The sequence below is a fragment of the Oncorhynchus gorbuscha genome, linkage group LG24 (assembly GCF_021184085.1).
Source record: "Oncorhynchus gorbuscha isolate QuinsamMale2020 ecotype Even-year linkage group LG24, OgorEven_v1.0, whole genome shotgun sequence".
Lineage (NCBI taxonomy): Eukaryota > Metazoa > Chordata > Actinopteri > Salmoniformes > Salmonidae > Oncorhynchus > Oncorhynchus gorbuscha.
Window position 1 is genome coordinate 62,494,932 of NC_060196.1, and position 16,313 is coordinate 62,511,244.

Consider the following 16,313-nt stretch of genomic DNA (forward strand, 5'->3'; position numbering starts at 1 on the left):
ATACTCCTTAGGTAGTAATATACCCTACACCTTAGCTAGTAATATACCCTACTCCTTAGCTAGTAATATACCCTACTCCTTAGCTAGTAATATACCCTACGCCTTAGCTAGTAATAAACCCTACTCCTTAGCTACTAATATACCCTACTCCTTAGCTAGTAACAGATCATTTGAAGACGCAAAATATTGTATTGTGGAACAAACAAGAAATAAGACAAAAAAAAAACAGAAAACTTGAGCATGCAAAACTATTCACCCCACCAAAGTCAATACTTTACAACTGCAAGTGTCTTGGGGTGTCTCTATAAGCTTGACACATCTAGCCACTGGGTTTTTTGCCATTTCTTCAAGGTAAAACTGCTCCAGCTCCTTCAAGTTGGATGGGTTCCGCTGGTGTACAGCAATCTTTAAGTCATACCACAGATTCTCAATTGGATTGAGGTCTGGGATTTGACTAGGCCATTCCAAGACATTTTGTTTCCCCTTAAACCATTTGAGTGTTGCTTTAGCAGTATGCTTAAAATCATTGTCCTTCTGGAAGGAGAACCTCCGTCCCAGTCTCAAATCTCTGAAAGATTGAAAAAGGTTTCCCCCAAGAATTTCCCTGTATTTAGCGCCATCCATCATTCCTTCAATTCTGATCAGTTTCCCAGTCCATGCCTATGAAAAACATCCACACAGCATGATGCTGCCACCACCATGCTTCACTGTGGGGATAGTGTTCTCGGGGTGATGGGAGGTGTTGGGTTTGCGCCAGACATAAAGTTTTCCTTGATAGCCAAAAAGCTCCATTTTAGTCTCATCTGACCAGAGTACCTTCTCCATATTTTTGGGGAGTCGCCCACATGCCTTTTGGAGAACACCAAATGTGTTTGCTTATTTTTTTCTTTAAGCAATGTCTTTTTTTCTGGCCACTCTTCCTCTGATCAATGCCCTCCTTGCCTGCTCCGTGAGTTTTGGTGGACGGCCCTCTCTTGGCAGGTTTGTTGTGGTGCCATATTCTTTCCATTTTTTAATAATGTATTTAATGGTGCTCCGTGGGATGTTCAAAGTTTTGCATATTTTTTTATAACCCAACCCTGATCTGCTTGCTTGGTGGTGCCCCTTGCTTAGTGGTGTTGCAGACTCTGGGGCCTTTCAGAACAGGTGTATATATACTGAGATCGTGTGACAGATCATGTGACACTTAGATTGGACACAGGTGGACTTTTATTTATTTTTTAAACAAGATTTTTTTTTTTTCACTTGACCAATATGGACTATTTTGTGTATGTCTATTACATTAAATCCGAATATGAAGGATGAATACTTTTGCAAGGCACTGTAAACACATTGTAAACGCACTGTATAGATATTAATAAACTCAGTGAGATGTTTATTGGGCAAAAAGTATTTACTGATTACTTCTGTCCTTCTGTAGCTCAGTTGGTAGAGCATGGCGCTTGTAACGCCAGGGTAGTGGGTTCAATCCCCGGGACCACCCATACGTAGAATGTATGCACACGTGACTGTAAATCGCTTTGGATAAAAGCGTCTGCTAAATGGCATATATTTACTTACATTAGGGGGGATTAGATTTTTCTGAATGTCTATCCTATATCTGTCACGCCCTCGTCGAAGTATATTATGTTTGTCTTCATTTATTTGGTCAGGCCAGGGTGTGACATGGGTATTTGTGGTGCGTTTTTGTCTTGGGGTTTTGTGGGGTGTCAAGCATAGTCTATGGCTGCCTGAGGCGGTTCTCAATCAGAGTCAGGTGATTATCGTTGTCTCTGATTGGGAACCATATTTAGGCAGCCAAATTCTTTGAGTATTTCGTGGGTGATTGTTCCTGTCTCTGTGTTAGTTGTCACCAGATAGGCTGTTTAGGTTTTCGCGTTTGTTGTTTTGTATTGTTCGTTTGTTCATTTTCATTAAAGAACATGAGTAACGCTGCATTTTAGCTCCTCTTTCAACAGACGAACGCCGTTACAATATCTGAGAGACATAAGAAAGATCAGGATTTCCTTTTTACATGTACAGCAGTACAGCTTACTAGCTACTTACTATACACTGTATATATATATCAGTACAGCCCAGTATATATATATATATCAGTACAGTATACTATATATATATCAGTACAGTATACTATATATATATCAGTACAGCCTACTATATGTATATATCAGTACAGCCTACTATATATATATCAGTACAGTATACTATATATATATCAGTACAGCCTACTATATATATATCAGTACAGCCCAGTATATATATATATCAGTACAGCCCACTATATATATATCAGTACAGCCCAGTATATATATATATCAGTACAGCCCACTATATATATATCAGTACAGCCTACTATATATATATCAGTACAGTATACTATATATATATCAGTACAGTATACTATATATATATCAGTACAGCCCAGTATATATATATATCAGTACAGCCTACTATATATATATCAGTACAGCCTACTATATATATATCAGTACAGTATACTATATATATATCAGTACAGCCTACTATATATATATCAGTACAGCCCAGTATATATATATATCAGTACAGCCTACTATATATATATCAGTACAGCCTACTATATATATATATATATATACAATACAGCCGACTATATACAGTTGAAGTTGGAAGTTTATTAATTTAGCAAAATACATTTAATCTCAGTTTTCCTGACATTTAATATTACCACTTTATTTTAAGATGTGAAATGTCAGAATAATAGTAGAGTGATTTATTTCAGCTTTTACTTCTTTCATCACATTCCCAGTGCGTCAGAAGTTTACATACACTCAGTTAGTATTTGGTAGCATTGCCTTTAAATTGTTTAACTTGGGTCAAACGTTTCGGGTAGCCTTCCACAAGCTTCCCACAATAAGTTGGGTGAATTTTGGCCCATTCCTCCTGACAGAGCTGGTGTAACTGAGTCAGGTTTGTAGGCCTCCTTGCTCGCACACGCTTTTTCAGTTTTGCCCACAAATTTTGTATAGGATTGAGGACAGGGCTTTGTGATGGCCATTCTAATACCTTGACTTTGTTCTCCTTAAGCCATTTCCCACAATTTTAGAAGTATGCTTGGGGTCACTTTTTTTTCACCTTTAGGTAGGCTAGTTGAGAACAAGTTCTCATTTGCAACTGCGACCTGGCCAAGATAAAGCATAGCAGTGTGAACAGACGACACAGAGTTACACATGGAGTAAACAATTAACAAGTCAATAACACAGTAGGAAAAAAAAGGGGAGTCTATATACATTGTGTGCAAAAGGCATGAGGAGGTAGGCGAATAATTACAATTTTGCAGATTAACACTGGAGTGATAAATGATCAGATGGTCATGTACAGGTAGAGATATTGGTGTGCAAAAGAGCAGAAAAGTAAATAAATAAAAACAGTATGTAGGTAGGTAAAAATGGGTGGGCTATTTACCGATAGACTATGTACAGCTGCAGCGATCGGTTAGCTGCTAATATAGCTGATGTTTGAAGTTGGTGAGGGAGATAAAAGTCTCCAACTTCAGTGATTTTTGCAATTCGTTCCAGTCACAGGCAGCAGAGAACTTGAACGAAAGGCGGCCAAATGAGGTGTTGGCTTTAGGGATGATCAGTGAGATACACCTGCTGGAGCGCGTGCTACGGATGGGTGTTGCCATCGTGACTACTGTCCATTTGGAAGACCCATTTGCGACCAAGCTTTAACTTCCTGACTGATGTCTTGAGATGTTGCTTCAATACTGTATATCTGTATATCCAGTTTCCTCCTCAGGATTCCATCTATTTTGTGAAGTGCACCATTCCCTCCTGCAGCAAAGCACCTCCACAACATGATGCTGCCACCACCGTGCTTCACAGTTGGGATGGTGTTCTTCAGCTTGCAAGTCTCCCCCTTATTCCTCCAAACATAATGATGGTCATTACGGCCAAACAGTTCTATTTTTGTTTCATCAGACCAGAGGACATTTCTCCAAAAAGTATGATCTTTGTCCCCATGTGCAGTTGCAAACTGTAGTCTGGCTTTTTTATGGTGGTTTTGGAGCAGTGGCTTCTTTCTTGCTAAGAAGCCTTTCAGGTTATGTCGATATAGGACTTGTTTTACTGTGGGTATAGATACTTTTGTACCTGTTTCCTCCAGCATCTTCACAAGCATCTTCACAAGGTCTTTTGATGTTGTTCTGGGATTGATTTGCACTTTTCGCACCAAAGTACGTTCATCTCTAGGAGACAGAACGCGTCTCCTTCCTGAGCAGTATGACGTCTGCGTGGTCCCATGGTGTTTATACTTGTGTACTATTGTTTGTACAGATGAACGTGGTACCTTAAGGCGTTTGGAAATTGCTCCCAAGGATGAAGCAGACTTGTTGAGGTCTAGAATTTTTGTTCCGAGGTCTTGGCTGATTTCTGTTGATTTTCCCATGATGTCAAGCAAAGAGACACTGAGTTTGAAGGTAGGCCTTGAAATACATCCACAGGTACACCTCCAATTGACTCAAATGATGTCAATTAGCCTGTCAGAAGCTTCTAAAGCCATGACATCATGTTCTGGAATTTTCCAAGCTGTTTAAAGGCACAGTCAACTTAGTGTATGCAAACTTCTGACCCACTGGAATTGTGATACAGTGAATTATATGTGAAATAATCTGTCTGTAAACCAATGTTTGGAAAAATGACTTGTGTCATGCACCAAGTAGATGTCCTAACCGACATTTCCAAAACGAATGTTTGTCCACAAGAAATTTGTGGATTGGTTTAAAAACGAGTTTTAATGACTCCAACCGAAGTGTATGTAAACTTCCGACGTCAACTGTGTACAAAAGTATGTGGCCACCATTTCAAATTAGTGGATTCGGCTATTTCAGGCACACCCCTTGCTGACAGGTGTATAAAATGTAGCACACAGACATGCAATCTCCATAGACAAACATTGGCAGTAGAATGGTCTTACTGAAGAGCTCAGTGACATTCAATGTGGCACCGTTATAGGATGCTACCTTTCCAACAAGTCAGTTTATTACATTTTGGTGGAGGAGGAATAATGGTATGGGCCTGTTTTTCACGGTTCGGGTTAGGCCCTTAGTTCCAGTGAAGGGAAATCTTAATGCTACAGCATTCAATGACATTCTAGACAATTCTGTGCTTCTGAATTCGTGGCAACGGTTTGGGATAAAATGGAATGCCAATGAGATGGTGCGAGGCCTTGCTTCCAGGCCTACATCAGTGATTCTCACTAATGCTCTTGAATGGAAGCAAGTCCCTGCAGAAATGTTCCAACATCTAGTGGAAAGCCTTCCCAGAAGAGTGGAGGCTGTTATAGCAGAAAAGGGGGGGACCAACTCCATATTAATGCCCATGATTTTTGCAATGAGATGTTGGGTGTAGTGGAATGTAGTATATTTTAGTAATGGAGTGTACTTTTGGTAATGTAGTGTACTTTTGGTAATGTTGTGTACTTTTCGTAATGTAGTGTACTTTTAGTAATGTAGTGTACTTTTGGTAATGTTGTGTACTTTTCAATGTTGTGTACTTTTAGTAATGTAGTGTACTTTTGGTAATGTAGTTTTTTAGTAATGAGTGTATTTGGTAATGTAGTGTACTTTTGGTAATGTAGTGTACTTTTGGTAATGGAGTGTACTTTTGGTAATGGGTGTACTTTTGGTAATGTAGTGTACTTTTCGTAATGTTGTGTACTTTTGGTAATGTGGTGTACTTTTGGTAATGTAGTGTACTTTTCGTAATGTTGTGTACTTTTGGTAATGTAGTGTACTTTTGGTAATGTAGTGTACTTTTGGTAATGTAGTGTACTTTTGGTAATGTGGTGTACTTTTGGTAATATGGTGTACTTTTGGTAATGTAGTGTACTTTTGGTAATGTGGTGTACTTTTGGTAATGTAGCGTACTTTTAGTAATGTAGTGTATTTTTGATAACGTAGTGTTCTTTTGGTAATGAACTGTACTTTTGGTAATGTAGTGTACTTTACCCCTTATATCTGTCACTAGACATTCTCCATATATGCAGTACTTCCATGTGTTTTTGTCCCGGTATCAGGACCTTCAGACGAGTGAGGCCTGTGGGCATATTAGAGCAAAACAACCGATATGTAGGAGTTTGTGAGTCTCACCTTTACACAGATGGGTCATATTAGTGGGTAACCAAGACGCTACAATTTTGTGAGAATACCGATTTTCGGGATGTCTCGTGGTCTGACAAACACCGCTCGAGCTCAACTTTCTCCGCGGATGCGGAAGTGTTACATAGCGGATGCGGTGGATTGAGAATTATCCAATGCAAAACAAAAAAACATATCTCTTGTTTAAACTGGCTGATTTTTATGGGGTTTGTTTTATTATGCTAATTCCATTTCCGCCGGGTTGATCTTCTGATATCTTATCAAAAGAAAATAATAAACATCGTCTGAAGGTATCGATCTATATTCTGCACTAATTTAGTGTTTTTCCTTGTCAGCATCGATGGTTTAACCGCTCATTGAACAACACTAACGGAGCAAACAGTTCATTCCGCTGGTGCGTCATCTTCCTAGAAAAGCGGTGGACTGGCGCCATTGTGTGGATTTACGGGGACATTTCACGAAACGAGTTGTTAACTCGGTAACTTCTTAGGAATTGAATAAATCAACAAACGTCGATGACAATTACAACGTGTCCAATCTATTGTTGAACAGACCGTTTTGAAAGCTTTTTTATTTCATAACTTTATGGTTTCGGGACAACTGGTCAATTGAGTGGCATAGATTACTCCACTTTCTATACCTATTGCTCAACTTTGATAAGATAAGTGCTGAAGATATCAACTTGAAGGTCTATCACTTATTCAAGATGAGTAGTTCAACAAATAACCCCTTCTAGAGCGACAGTCCATCTCGGAGGAGTGAACAGATACATATTTTTAGAATTCATCCGTTCCTTTCCTGGACCAAGTTCCTGTGGGCAGGCCAATAAAACGCACTGGAAAATTCTCCCCGCTCATTCCGACTGGGGTGCTGGTTAAACAACACGTCTACGGGGTCTTTATTTATGTATTCTTATGCCACTGTGGGCACATGATACCCGTGTGTTGATTTACATTTGGCTGAATTTAAAAGTAAAGAACAAACTTCACAACTGGGAGCAGTAACTGCCTGTTCAAAAACGACAGAACCTTGTCAGCGCTTTTTCAGTTACAAGTCAACGCTAACCACTAGGCTACCTGTCTTTACCTTCTAACCACTGGCTACCTGCCTCTAACCACTAGGCTACCTGCCTCTAACCACTAGGCTACCTGCCTTTAACCACTAGGCTACCTGCCTTAACCACTAGGCTCACAACTGGCTGAGTTAACCACTACCTGCCTTAACCACTAGGCTACCTGCCTCTAACCACTAGCCTACCTGCCTCTAACCACTAGGCTACCTGCTTAACCACTTACCTGCCTCAACCACTAGGCCTAGGCTACCTGCCTCTAACCACTAGGCTACCTGCCTCTAACCACTAGGCTACCTGCTCTAAACCACTAGGCTACCTGCCTTTAACCACTAGGCTACCTGCCTCTAACCACTAGGCTACCTGCCTCTAACCACTAGCCTACCTGCCTCTAACCACTAGACTACCTGCCTCTAACCACTAGGCTAACACCTAGGCTTCCTGCCTCTAACCACTAGCCTACCTGCCTCTAACCACTAGGCTCACAACTAGGCTACCTGCCTCTAACCACTAGGCTACCTGCCTCTAACCACTAGGCTACCTGCCTCTAACCACTAGACTCTCTGCCTCTAAACACTAGACTACCTGCCTCTAACCACTAGGCTAACACATAGGCTACCTGCCTCTAACCACTAGGCTCACAACTAGGCTACCTGCCTCTAACCACTAGGCTACCTGCCTCTAACCACTAGGCTACCTTCTCTAACCACTAGGCTACCTGCCTCTAACCACTAGGCTACCTGCCTCTAACCACTAGGCTCACAACTAGGCTACCTGCCTCTAACCACTAGGCTACCTGCCTCTAACCACTAGGCTACCTGCTCTAAACCACTAGGCTACCTGCCTTTAACCACTAGGCTACCTGCCTTTAACCACTAGGCTACCTGCCTCTAACCACTAGGCTCACAACTAGGCTACCTGCCTCTAACCACTAGGCTACCTGCCTCTAACCACTAGGCTACCTGCCTCTAACCACTAGCCTACCTGCCTCTAACCACTAGGCTACCTGCCTCTAACCACTAGGCTACCTGCCTCTAACCACTAGGCTCACAACTAGGCTACCTGCCTCTAACCACTAGGCTACCTGCCTCTAACCACTAGGCTACCTGCTCTAAACCACTAGGCTACCTGCCTTTAACCACTAGGCTACCTGCCTCTAACCACTAGGCTACCTGCCTCTAACCACTAGCCTACCTGCCTCTAACCACTAGACTACCTGCCTCTAACCACTAGGCTAACACCTAGGCTTCCTGCCTCTAACCACTAGCCTACCTGCCTCTAACCACTAGGCTCACAACTAGGCTACCTGCCTCTAACCACTAGGCTACCTGCCTCTAACCACTAGGCTACCTGCCTCTAACCACTAGACTCTGCCTCTAAACACTAGACTACCTGCCTCTAACCACTAGGCTAACACATAGGCTACCTGCCTCTAACCACTAGGCTCACAACTAGGCTACCTAACCACTAGGCTACCTGCCTCTAACCACTAGGCTACCTGCTCTAACCAGTAGGCTAACACCTAGGCTACCTGCTCTAACCACTAGGCTAACCACTAGGCTACCTGCTCTAACCACTAGGCTAACACCTAGGCTACCTGCTCTAACCACTAGGCTACCTGCCTCTAACCACTAGGGTACCTGCCTCTAACCACTAGGCTACCTGCTCTAACCACTAGGCTACCTGCCTCTAACCACTAGGCTACCTGCCTCTCACCACTAGGCTACCTGCCTCTAACCAGTAGGCTACCTGCCTCTAACCAGTAGGCTACCTGCCTCTAACCACTAGGCTACCTGCTCTAACCACTAGGCTACCTGCCTCTAACCACTAGGCTACCTGCCTCTAACCACTAGGCTACCTGCCTCTAACCACTAGGCTACCTGCTCTAACCACTAGGCTACCTGCCTCAACCACTAGGCTACCTGCTCTAACCACTAGGCTACCTGCCTCTAACCACTAGACTACCTGCTCTAACCACTAGGCTACCTGCTCTAACCACTAGGCTACCTGCCTCTAACCACTAGACTACCTGCCTCTAACCACTAGACTACCTGCCTCTAACCACTAGACTACCTGCCTCTAACCACTAGACTACTTGCCTCTAACCACTAGACTACCTGCCTCTAACCACTAGACTACCTGCTCTAACCACTAGACTACCTGCTCTAACCACTAGACTACCTGCTTTAACCACTAGACTACCTGCTCTAACCACTAGGCTACCTGCCTCTAACCACTAGGCTACCTGCCTCTAACCACTAGGCTACCTGCCTCTAACCACTAGACTACCTGCTCTAACCACTAGACTACCTGCTCTAACCACTAGACTACCTGCTCTAACCACTAGACTACCTGCTCTAACCACTAGACTACCTGCTCTAACCACTAGACTACCTGCTCTAACCACTAGACTACCTGCTCTAACCACTAGACTACCTGCTTTAACCACTAGACTACCTGCTCTAACCACTAGACTACCTGCTTTAACCACTAGACTACCTGCTTTAACCACTAGACTACCTGCTCTAACCACTAGGCTACCTGCTCTAACCACTAGACTACCTGCCTCTAACCACTAGACTACCTGCTTTAACCACTAGACTACCTGCCTCTAACCACTAGGCTACCTGCTCTAACCACTAGACTACCTGCTCTAACCACTAGGCTACCTGCCTCTAACCACTAGGCTACCTGCTCTAACCACTAGACTACCTGCTCTAACCACTAGGCTACCTGCTCTAACCACTAGACTACCTGCTCTAACCACTAGACTACCTGCTTTAACCACTAGACTACCTGCTCTAACCACTAGACTACCTGCTTTAACCACTAGACTACCTGCTTTAACCACTAGACTACCTGCTCTAACCACTAGACTACCTGCTTTAACCACTTACCTGCTCTAACCACTAGACTACCTGCCTCTAACCAAGACTACCTGCCTCTAACCACTAGACTACCTGCTCTAACCACTAGGCTACCTGCTCTAACCACTAGGCTACCTGCCTCTAACCACTAGGCTACCTAACCACTAGACTACCTGCTCTAACCACTAGACTACCTGCTCTAACCACTAACCAACCACTAGACTACCTGCTCTAACCACTAAACCACTAGACTACCTGCTCTAACCACTAGACTACCTGCTCTAACCACTACCTGCTCTAACCACTAGGCTACCTGCTCTAACCACTAGACTACCTGCTCTAACCACTAGGCTACCTGCTCTAACCACTAGACTACCTGCTTTAACCACTAGACTACCTGCTTTAACCACTAGACTACCTGCTCTAACCACTAGACTACCTGCTTTAACCACTAGACTACCTGCTCTCTAACCACTAGGCTACCTGCTCTAACCACTAGACTACCTGCCTCTAACCACTAGACTACCTGCTTTAACCACTAGACTACCTGCCTCTAACCACTAGGCTACCTGCTCTAACCACTAGGCTACCTGCTCTAACCACTAGGCTACCTGCCTCTAACCACTAGGCTACCTGCTCTAACCACTAGGCTACCTGCTCTAACCACTAGGCTACCTGCTCTAACCACTAGACTACCTGCCTCTAACCACTAGACTACCTGCTCTAACCACTAGGCTACCTGCTCTAACCACTAGACTACCTGCCTCTAACCACTAGACTACCTGCCTCTAACCACTAGACTACCTGCTCTAACCACTAGGCTACCTGCTCTAACCACTAGGCTACCTGCCTCTAACCACTAGGCTACCTGCCTCTAACCACTAGACTACCTGCTCTAACCACTAGACTACCTGCTCTAACCACTAGGCTACCTGCTCTAACCACTAGGCTACCTGCTCTAACCACTAGGCTACCTGCTCTAACCACTAGGCTACCTGCTCTAACCACTAGACTACCTGCTCTAACCACTAGACTACCTGCTCTAACCACTACCTGCTCTAACCACTAGGCTACCTGCTCTAACCACTAGACTACCTGCTCTAACCACTAGGCTACCTGCTCTAACCACTAGACTACCTGCCACCCCAGTTGTCAACTAACGTGAATTCACTGTGAAATCAACCAAACTATTCACAATGTCATTGGATTTAGGTTACAGTAGGGTGGAAAACGAAATGCTGTTATGATGTCGACTTTTTGCAAATCTAATTAGTTTTCCAAAAGTGGATTCAAAGTCATCCCAGATTTTTTTTTTATGTTTTTGTGTGTGTGTGGGGGGGGGGGGGTTAAAATGACGTGGAAACAACTTCGATTCAACCATTTTTTTTTTGCCCAGTGGGCAAATGACTGCTGGGATCAGCTAGCACAGAAGCAATGACCCTGGTTACAAGACATGGACATAACCTTCAGTACCATAGAAGTCCAGACCTCTGGGCAGGTGCGGTGATACACTTACCGTGGCCCACAGGACTGTGTGCTTTTACTGTTAAAAACAAATCTAATTGTTTCAACTCATTATTATTAAAGGAGAAGTTAGATATTTTACAACCAAATCTCAATTTTTTTAATTTTTAAAAAATGGGGTCCAGACACGTTTTTAAGAAACTTTACAAAAGCAACACCTGCAATAACGTGCGACCAATAACATGTGATTTGATTGGACCAGCGATTTCACTTCCTCTTCCTCGTTGTGCAGTGCTGGGGCTCTGAAAACATATGAACAAAGGCTAAAAAAACACCCAAATAAGTCCTTTTAGAAACAGAAATGGTGTCAGTATAGTGATGCAGGTCTGTTCCATCCTCCCTGTAGCCTGCTGCTAGAATGGACCCGTTTCCCCTATCCAGCTGTAGCCTGCTGCTAGAATGGACCCGTTTCCCCTATCCAGCTGTTCCCTGTAGCCTGCTGCTAGAATGGACCCGTTTCCCCTATCCAGCTGTAGCCTGCTGCTAGAATGGACCCGTTTCCCTTATCCAGCTGTTCCCTGTAGCCTGCTGCTAGAATGGACCCGTTTCCCCTATCCAGCTGTAGCCTGCTGCTAGAATGGACCCGTTTCCCCTATCCAGCTGTAGCCTGCTGCTAGAATGGACCCCTTTCCCCTATCCAGCTGTTCCCTGTAGCCTGCTGCTAGAATGGACCCGTTTCCCCTATCCAGCTTTTCCCTGTAGCCTGCTGCTAGAATGACACAATTTAGTGTGTCAGCTACATCATTTAAAGACCAAATGCACAGATCTAAATAGACAGAAATTACAAAAAATATAGGAATATTAGAACGAGCAATGTCAGAGTCCGGAAGATAACTGGACACTGAGTTTACAAAACATTATGAACACCTGCTCTTTACACTGAGTTTACAAAAAATTAGGAACACCTGCTCTTTACACTGATTATACAAAACATTAAGAACACCTGCTCTTTACACTGAGTATACAAAACATGATGAACACCTGCTCTTTACACTGAGTTTACAAAACATTATGAACACCTGCTCTTTACACTGAGTGGACAAAACATTATGAACACCTGCTCTTTACACTGAGTATACAAAACATTATGAACACCTGCTCTTTACACTGAGTATACAAAACATTATGAACACCTGCTCTTTACACTGAGTATACAAAACATTATGAACACCTGCTCTTTACACTGAGTGGACAAAACATTATGAACACCTGCTCTTTACACCGAGTGGACAAAACATTATGAACACCTGCTCTTTACACTGAGTGGACAAAATATTATGAACACCTGCTCTTTCCATGTCATAGACTGACCAGGTGAATCCAGGTGAAAGCTATGATCCCTTATTGATGTCACCTGTTAAATCCACTTCAATCAGTGTAGATGAAGGGGGAGACATGTAGATGAATGGGAGGAGACATGTAGATGAATGGGAGGGGAGACATGTAGATGAAGGGGAGGAGACATGTAGATGAAGGGGAGGAGACATGGATGATGAAGGGGAGGAGACATGTAGATGAAGGGGTAGGAGACATGTAGATGAAGGAGACATGTAGATGTAGACATGTAGATGAAGGAGACATGTAGATGAAGGGGAGACATGTAGATGAATGGGAGGAGACATAGATGATTAGGATTAGGATTTTTTTTTAGCCTTGAGACAATTTGAGACTTGGATTGTGTATGTGTGCCATTCAGAGGTTGAATAGGCAAGACAAAATATTCAAGTGTCTTTGAACGGGGTATGGTAGGTGGTGCAAGGCACACTGTTTTTTTTAAATCAAGAACTGCAACGCTGCTGTATTCAAATCAGTATAATAAAACACTAATAAAAGTCATATGTTGAACCACAGCTGTGTTGGGTAATATGATACAGACAGAAAGCCTAAAATAACATATGTTTGAATACTATGGAGGCTCATTGATATCAGATCTTTAGACCAAAACACAAAGGTGGAAAATGGTTGGGTGGTGAACTCATGGAGAGAGAAGGTTAAGGGGTGTCATGTTGTGTTTACATGATCTCTAGTAAAAAAACATTCTATCGTTCTACAAACCTACAGTTACAAGTTTGACAGCTCAGGACATGTCCTTACAAAATAACATGTCCTTACAAAATAACATGTCCTTACAAAATAACATGTCCTTACAAAATAACATGTCCTTACAAAATAACATGTCCTTACAAAATTACATGTCCTTTCAAAATTACATGTCCTTTCAAAATAACATGTCCTTACAAAATAACATGTCCTTTCAAAATAACATGTCCTTTCAAAATAACATGTCCTTTCAAAATAACATGTCCTTTCAAAATAACATGTCCTTACAAAATAACATGTCCTTTCAAAATAACATGTCCTTAAAAATAACATGTCCTTACAAAATAACATGTCCTTTCAAAATAACATGTCCTTACAAAATAACATGTCCTTTCAAAATAACATGTCCTTACAAATCACAGCGAGATGTCAAGTTCAGACACAACCAGAGTAAGAAAAAACTTTAAAGTGTTTTAAAATAGAAAGAGGTTATAATAATGTATTAACATAATAATATATTAACATAATAATATATTAACATAATAATGTATTAACATATTATTGTATTATCATAATAGTGTATTATCATAATAATGTAGAAAATAATAATGTATTATCATAATAATGTAGAAAATAATGTAGAAAATAATAATGTATTATCATAATAGTGTATTATCATAATAATGTAGAAAATAATAATGTATTATCATAATAGTGTATTATCATAATAATGTAGAAAATAATAATGTATTATCATAATAGTGTATTATCATAATAATGTAGAAAATAATAATATTATCATAATAATGTATTATCATAATAATGTAGAAAATAATAATGTATTATCATAATAATGTAGAAACATATTAATGTATTAACATAATAATGTAGAAACATATTAATGTATTAACATAATAATGTATTAACACACAATTTCCCAGCATGTATTCACAGATGTTTCACCATTGTGTCATAGAAAGTGTGTGTGTGTGTGTTCTGTGTGTGTGTGTGTGTGTGTGTTGTGTGTGTGTGTGTGTGTGTGTGTGTGTGTGTGTGTGTGTGTGCGTGTGTGTGTGTGTGAGTGAGAGAGAGAGCTAGAAAAGCGAACGTCTGTACATGGACACTTACATCTCATACCTGTATATGTGTATTTCAATGTGTTTACGTGCTAACCCGTTAACATGAGTTCACCTGTCTCCCCCTGCAGGTGACAGAGGATGTCCAGAGCTGACTGGTCCTTCCTGGAGCAGCTGTTGGAGGAGGGGCAGGAGTATAGCACCGGGGTGGGCCGTGTCTGGCTCACTGTCCTCTTCCTGTTCCGCATGCTGGTCCTGGGCACCGCCGCAGAGTCAGCCTGGGACGACGAACAGAACAGCTTCGTCTGTAATACCAAGCAACCTGGATGTACCGCTGTGTGTTACGACAAAGCTTTCCCCATATCACATTACCGCTATTTTGTGCTCCAGGTGATTTTTGTTTCCACACCGACTATTTTCTATTTTGGGTATGTGGCCATGAGGGCTGCGAAGGAGAAGAACGAGGAGGAAGACGAGGAGGAGAAGAAGAGGTCGGAGGAGAGTGGTTGTGAGGGACAAGAGAGGGGAGGAGTAAAGAAGAATGGAGAGAAGAAGAGGGAGGTGAGAATGCGGGATGAGATAGAAGAACTAGTGGAGGAGAAAGGAGGGAGAAAGGTGGTGAAAGCTCTCCCAGAGGCTCCTAAGCTGAAGGGCCGTCTCCTCTGTGCCTACGCCGCCAGCATCCTCCTCAAGGTCCTCCTGGAGGTCGGCTTCATTGTCGGACTATGGTACCTCTATGGCTTCGTGATCCCGGCCCGGTTCGAGTGTGTCCGCGACCCCTGTCCTCACACGGTGGACTGCTTCATCTCCAGACCCACGGAGAAGACCATCTTCACCATCTACACCCAGACCATCGCTGGAGTCTCTCTCCTTCTCAACCTGGTAGAGCTTCTCCACCTCCTCCAGCTGGCCATCACCCATCACCTGGAGAAGCGCTATGCCCAGGAGCAGTACACCTTTCCTGGCATAGCTGTGGTATGAGTCCAGCCTGGTGCTCAAAGCCTGGAGATGGAGATGCAGCAAGCTTCGCCTTACCAGGAGAAGGGCCATCTGCATTTACCCATGAGGGAGGCCAGCTACACCAAGCCCAGAGAGAGTTATCTGGACCTGGGGGAGGCCAGCTACACCAAGCCCAGAGAGAGTTATCTGGACCTGGGGGAGGCCAGCTACACCAAGCCCAGAGAGAGTTATCTGGACCTGGGGGAGAACAGCTACACCAAGCCCAGAGAGAGTTATCTGGACCTGGGGGAGGCCAGCTACACCAAGCCCAGAGAGAGATATCTGGACCTGGGGGGAGGCCAGCTACACCAAGCCCAGAGAGAGATATCTGGACCTGGGGAGGCCAGCTGGGGTTATCTGGACCTGGGGAGGCCAGCTACACCAAGCCCAGAGAGAGTTATCTGGACCTGGGGGAGGCCAGCTACACCAAGCCCAGAGAGAGTTATCTGGACCTGGGAGAGTTATCTGGACCTGGGGGAGGCCAGCTACACCAAGCCCAGAGAGAGTTATCTGGACCTGGGGAGGCCAGCTACACCAAGCCCAGAGAGATATCTGGACCTGGGGAGGCCAGCTACACCAAGCCCAGAGAGATATCTGGG

The 16,313-nt window shown here is 43.1% G+C and overlaps 1 protein-coding gene across 1 annotated transcript; it reads left to right on the top strand.

Moving 5' to 3' along the window:
- The first annotated feature begins 14,850 nt into the window (after positions 1-14,850).
- Positions 14,851-16,030, top strand: LOC124013314 (gap junction alpha-4 protein-like). The gene has a single exon (XM_046327584.1). It carries the CDS (start codon positions 14,857-14,859, stop codon positions 15,694-15,696), a length of 840 nt encoding a protein of 279 aa, XP_046183540.1. The 5' UTR covers positions 14,851-14,856; the 3' UTR covers positions 15,697-16,030.
- The last annotated feature ends 283 nt before the right edge of the window (positions 16,031-16,313 follow it).

Coding starts and splice junctions, on each gene's coding strand:
- LOC124013314 (XM_046327584.1), top strand. CDS start 14,857: ATGTCCAGAGCTGACTGGTCCTTCCTGGAGCAGCTGTTGGAGGAGGGG.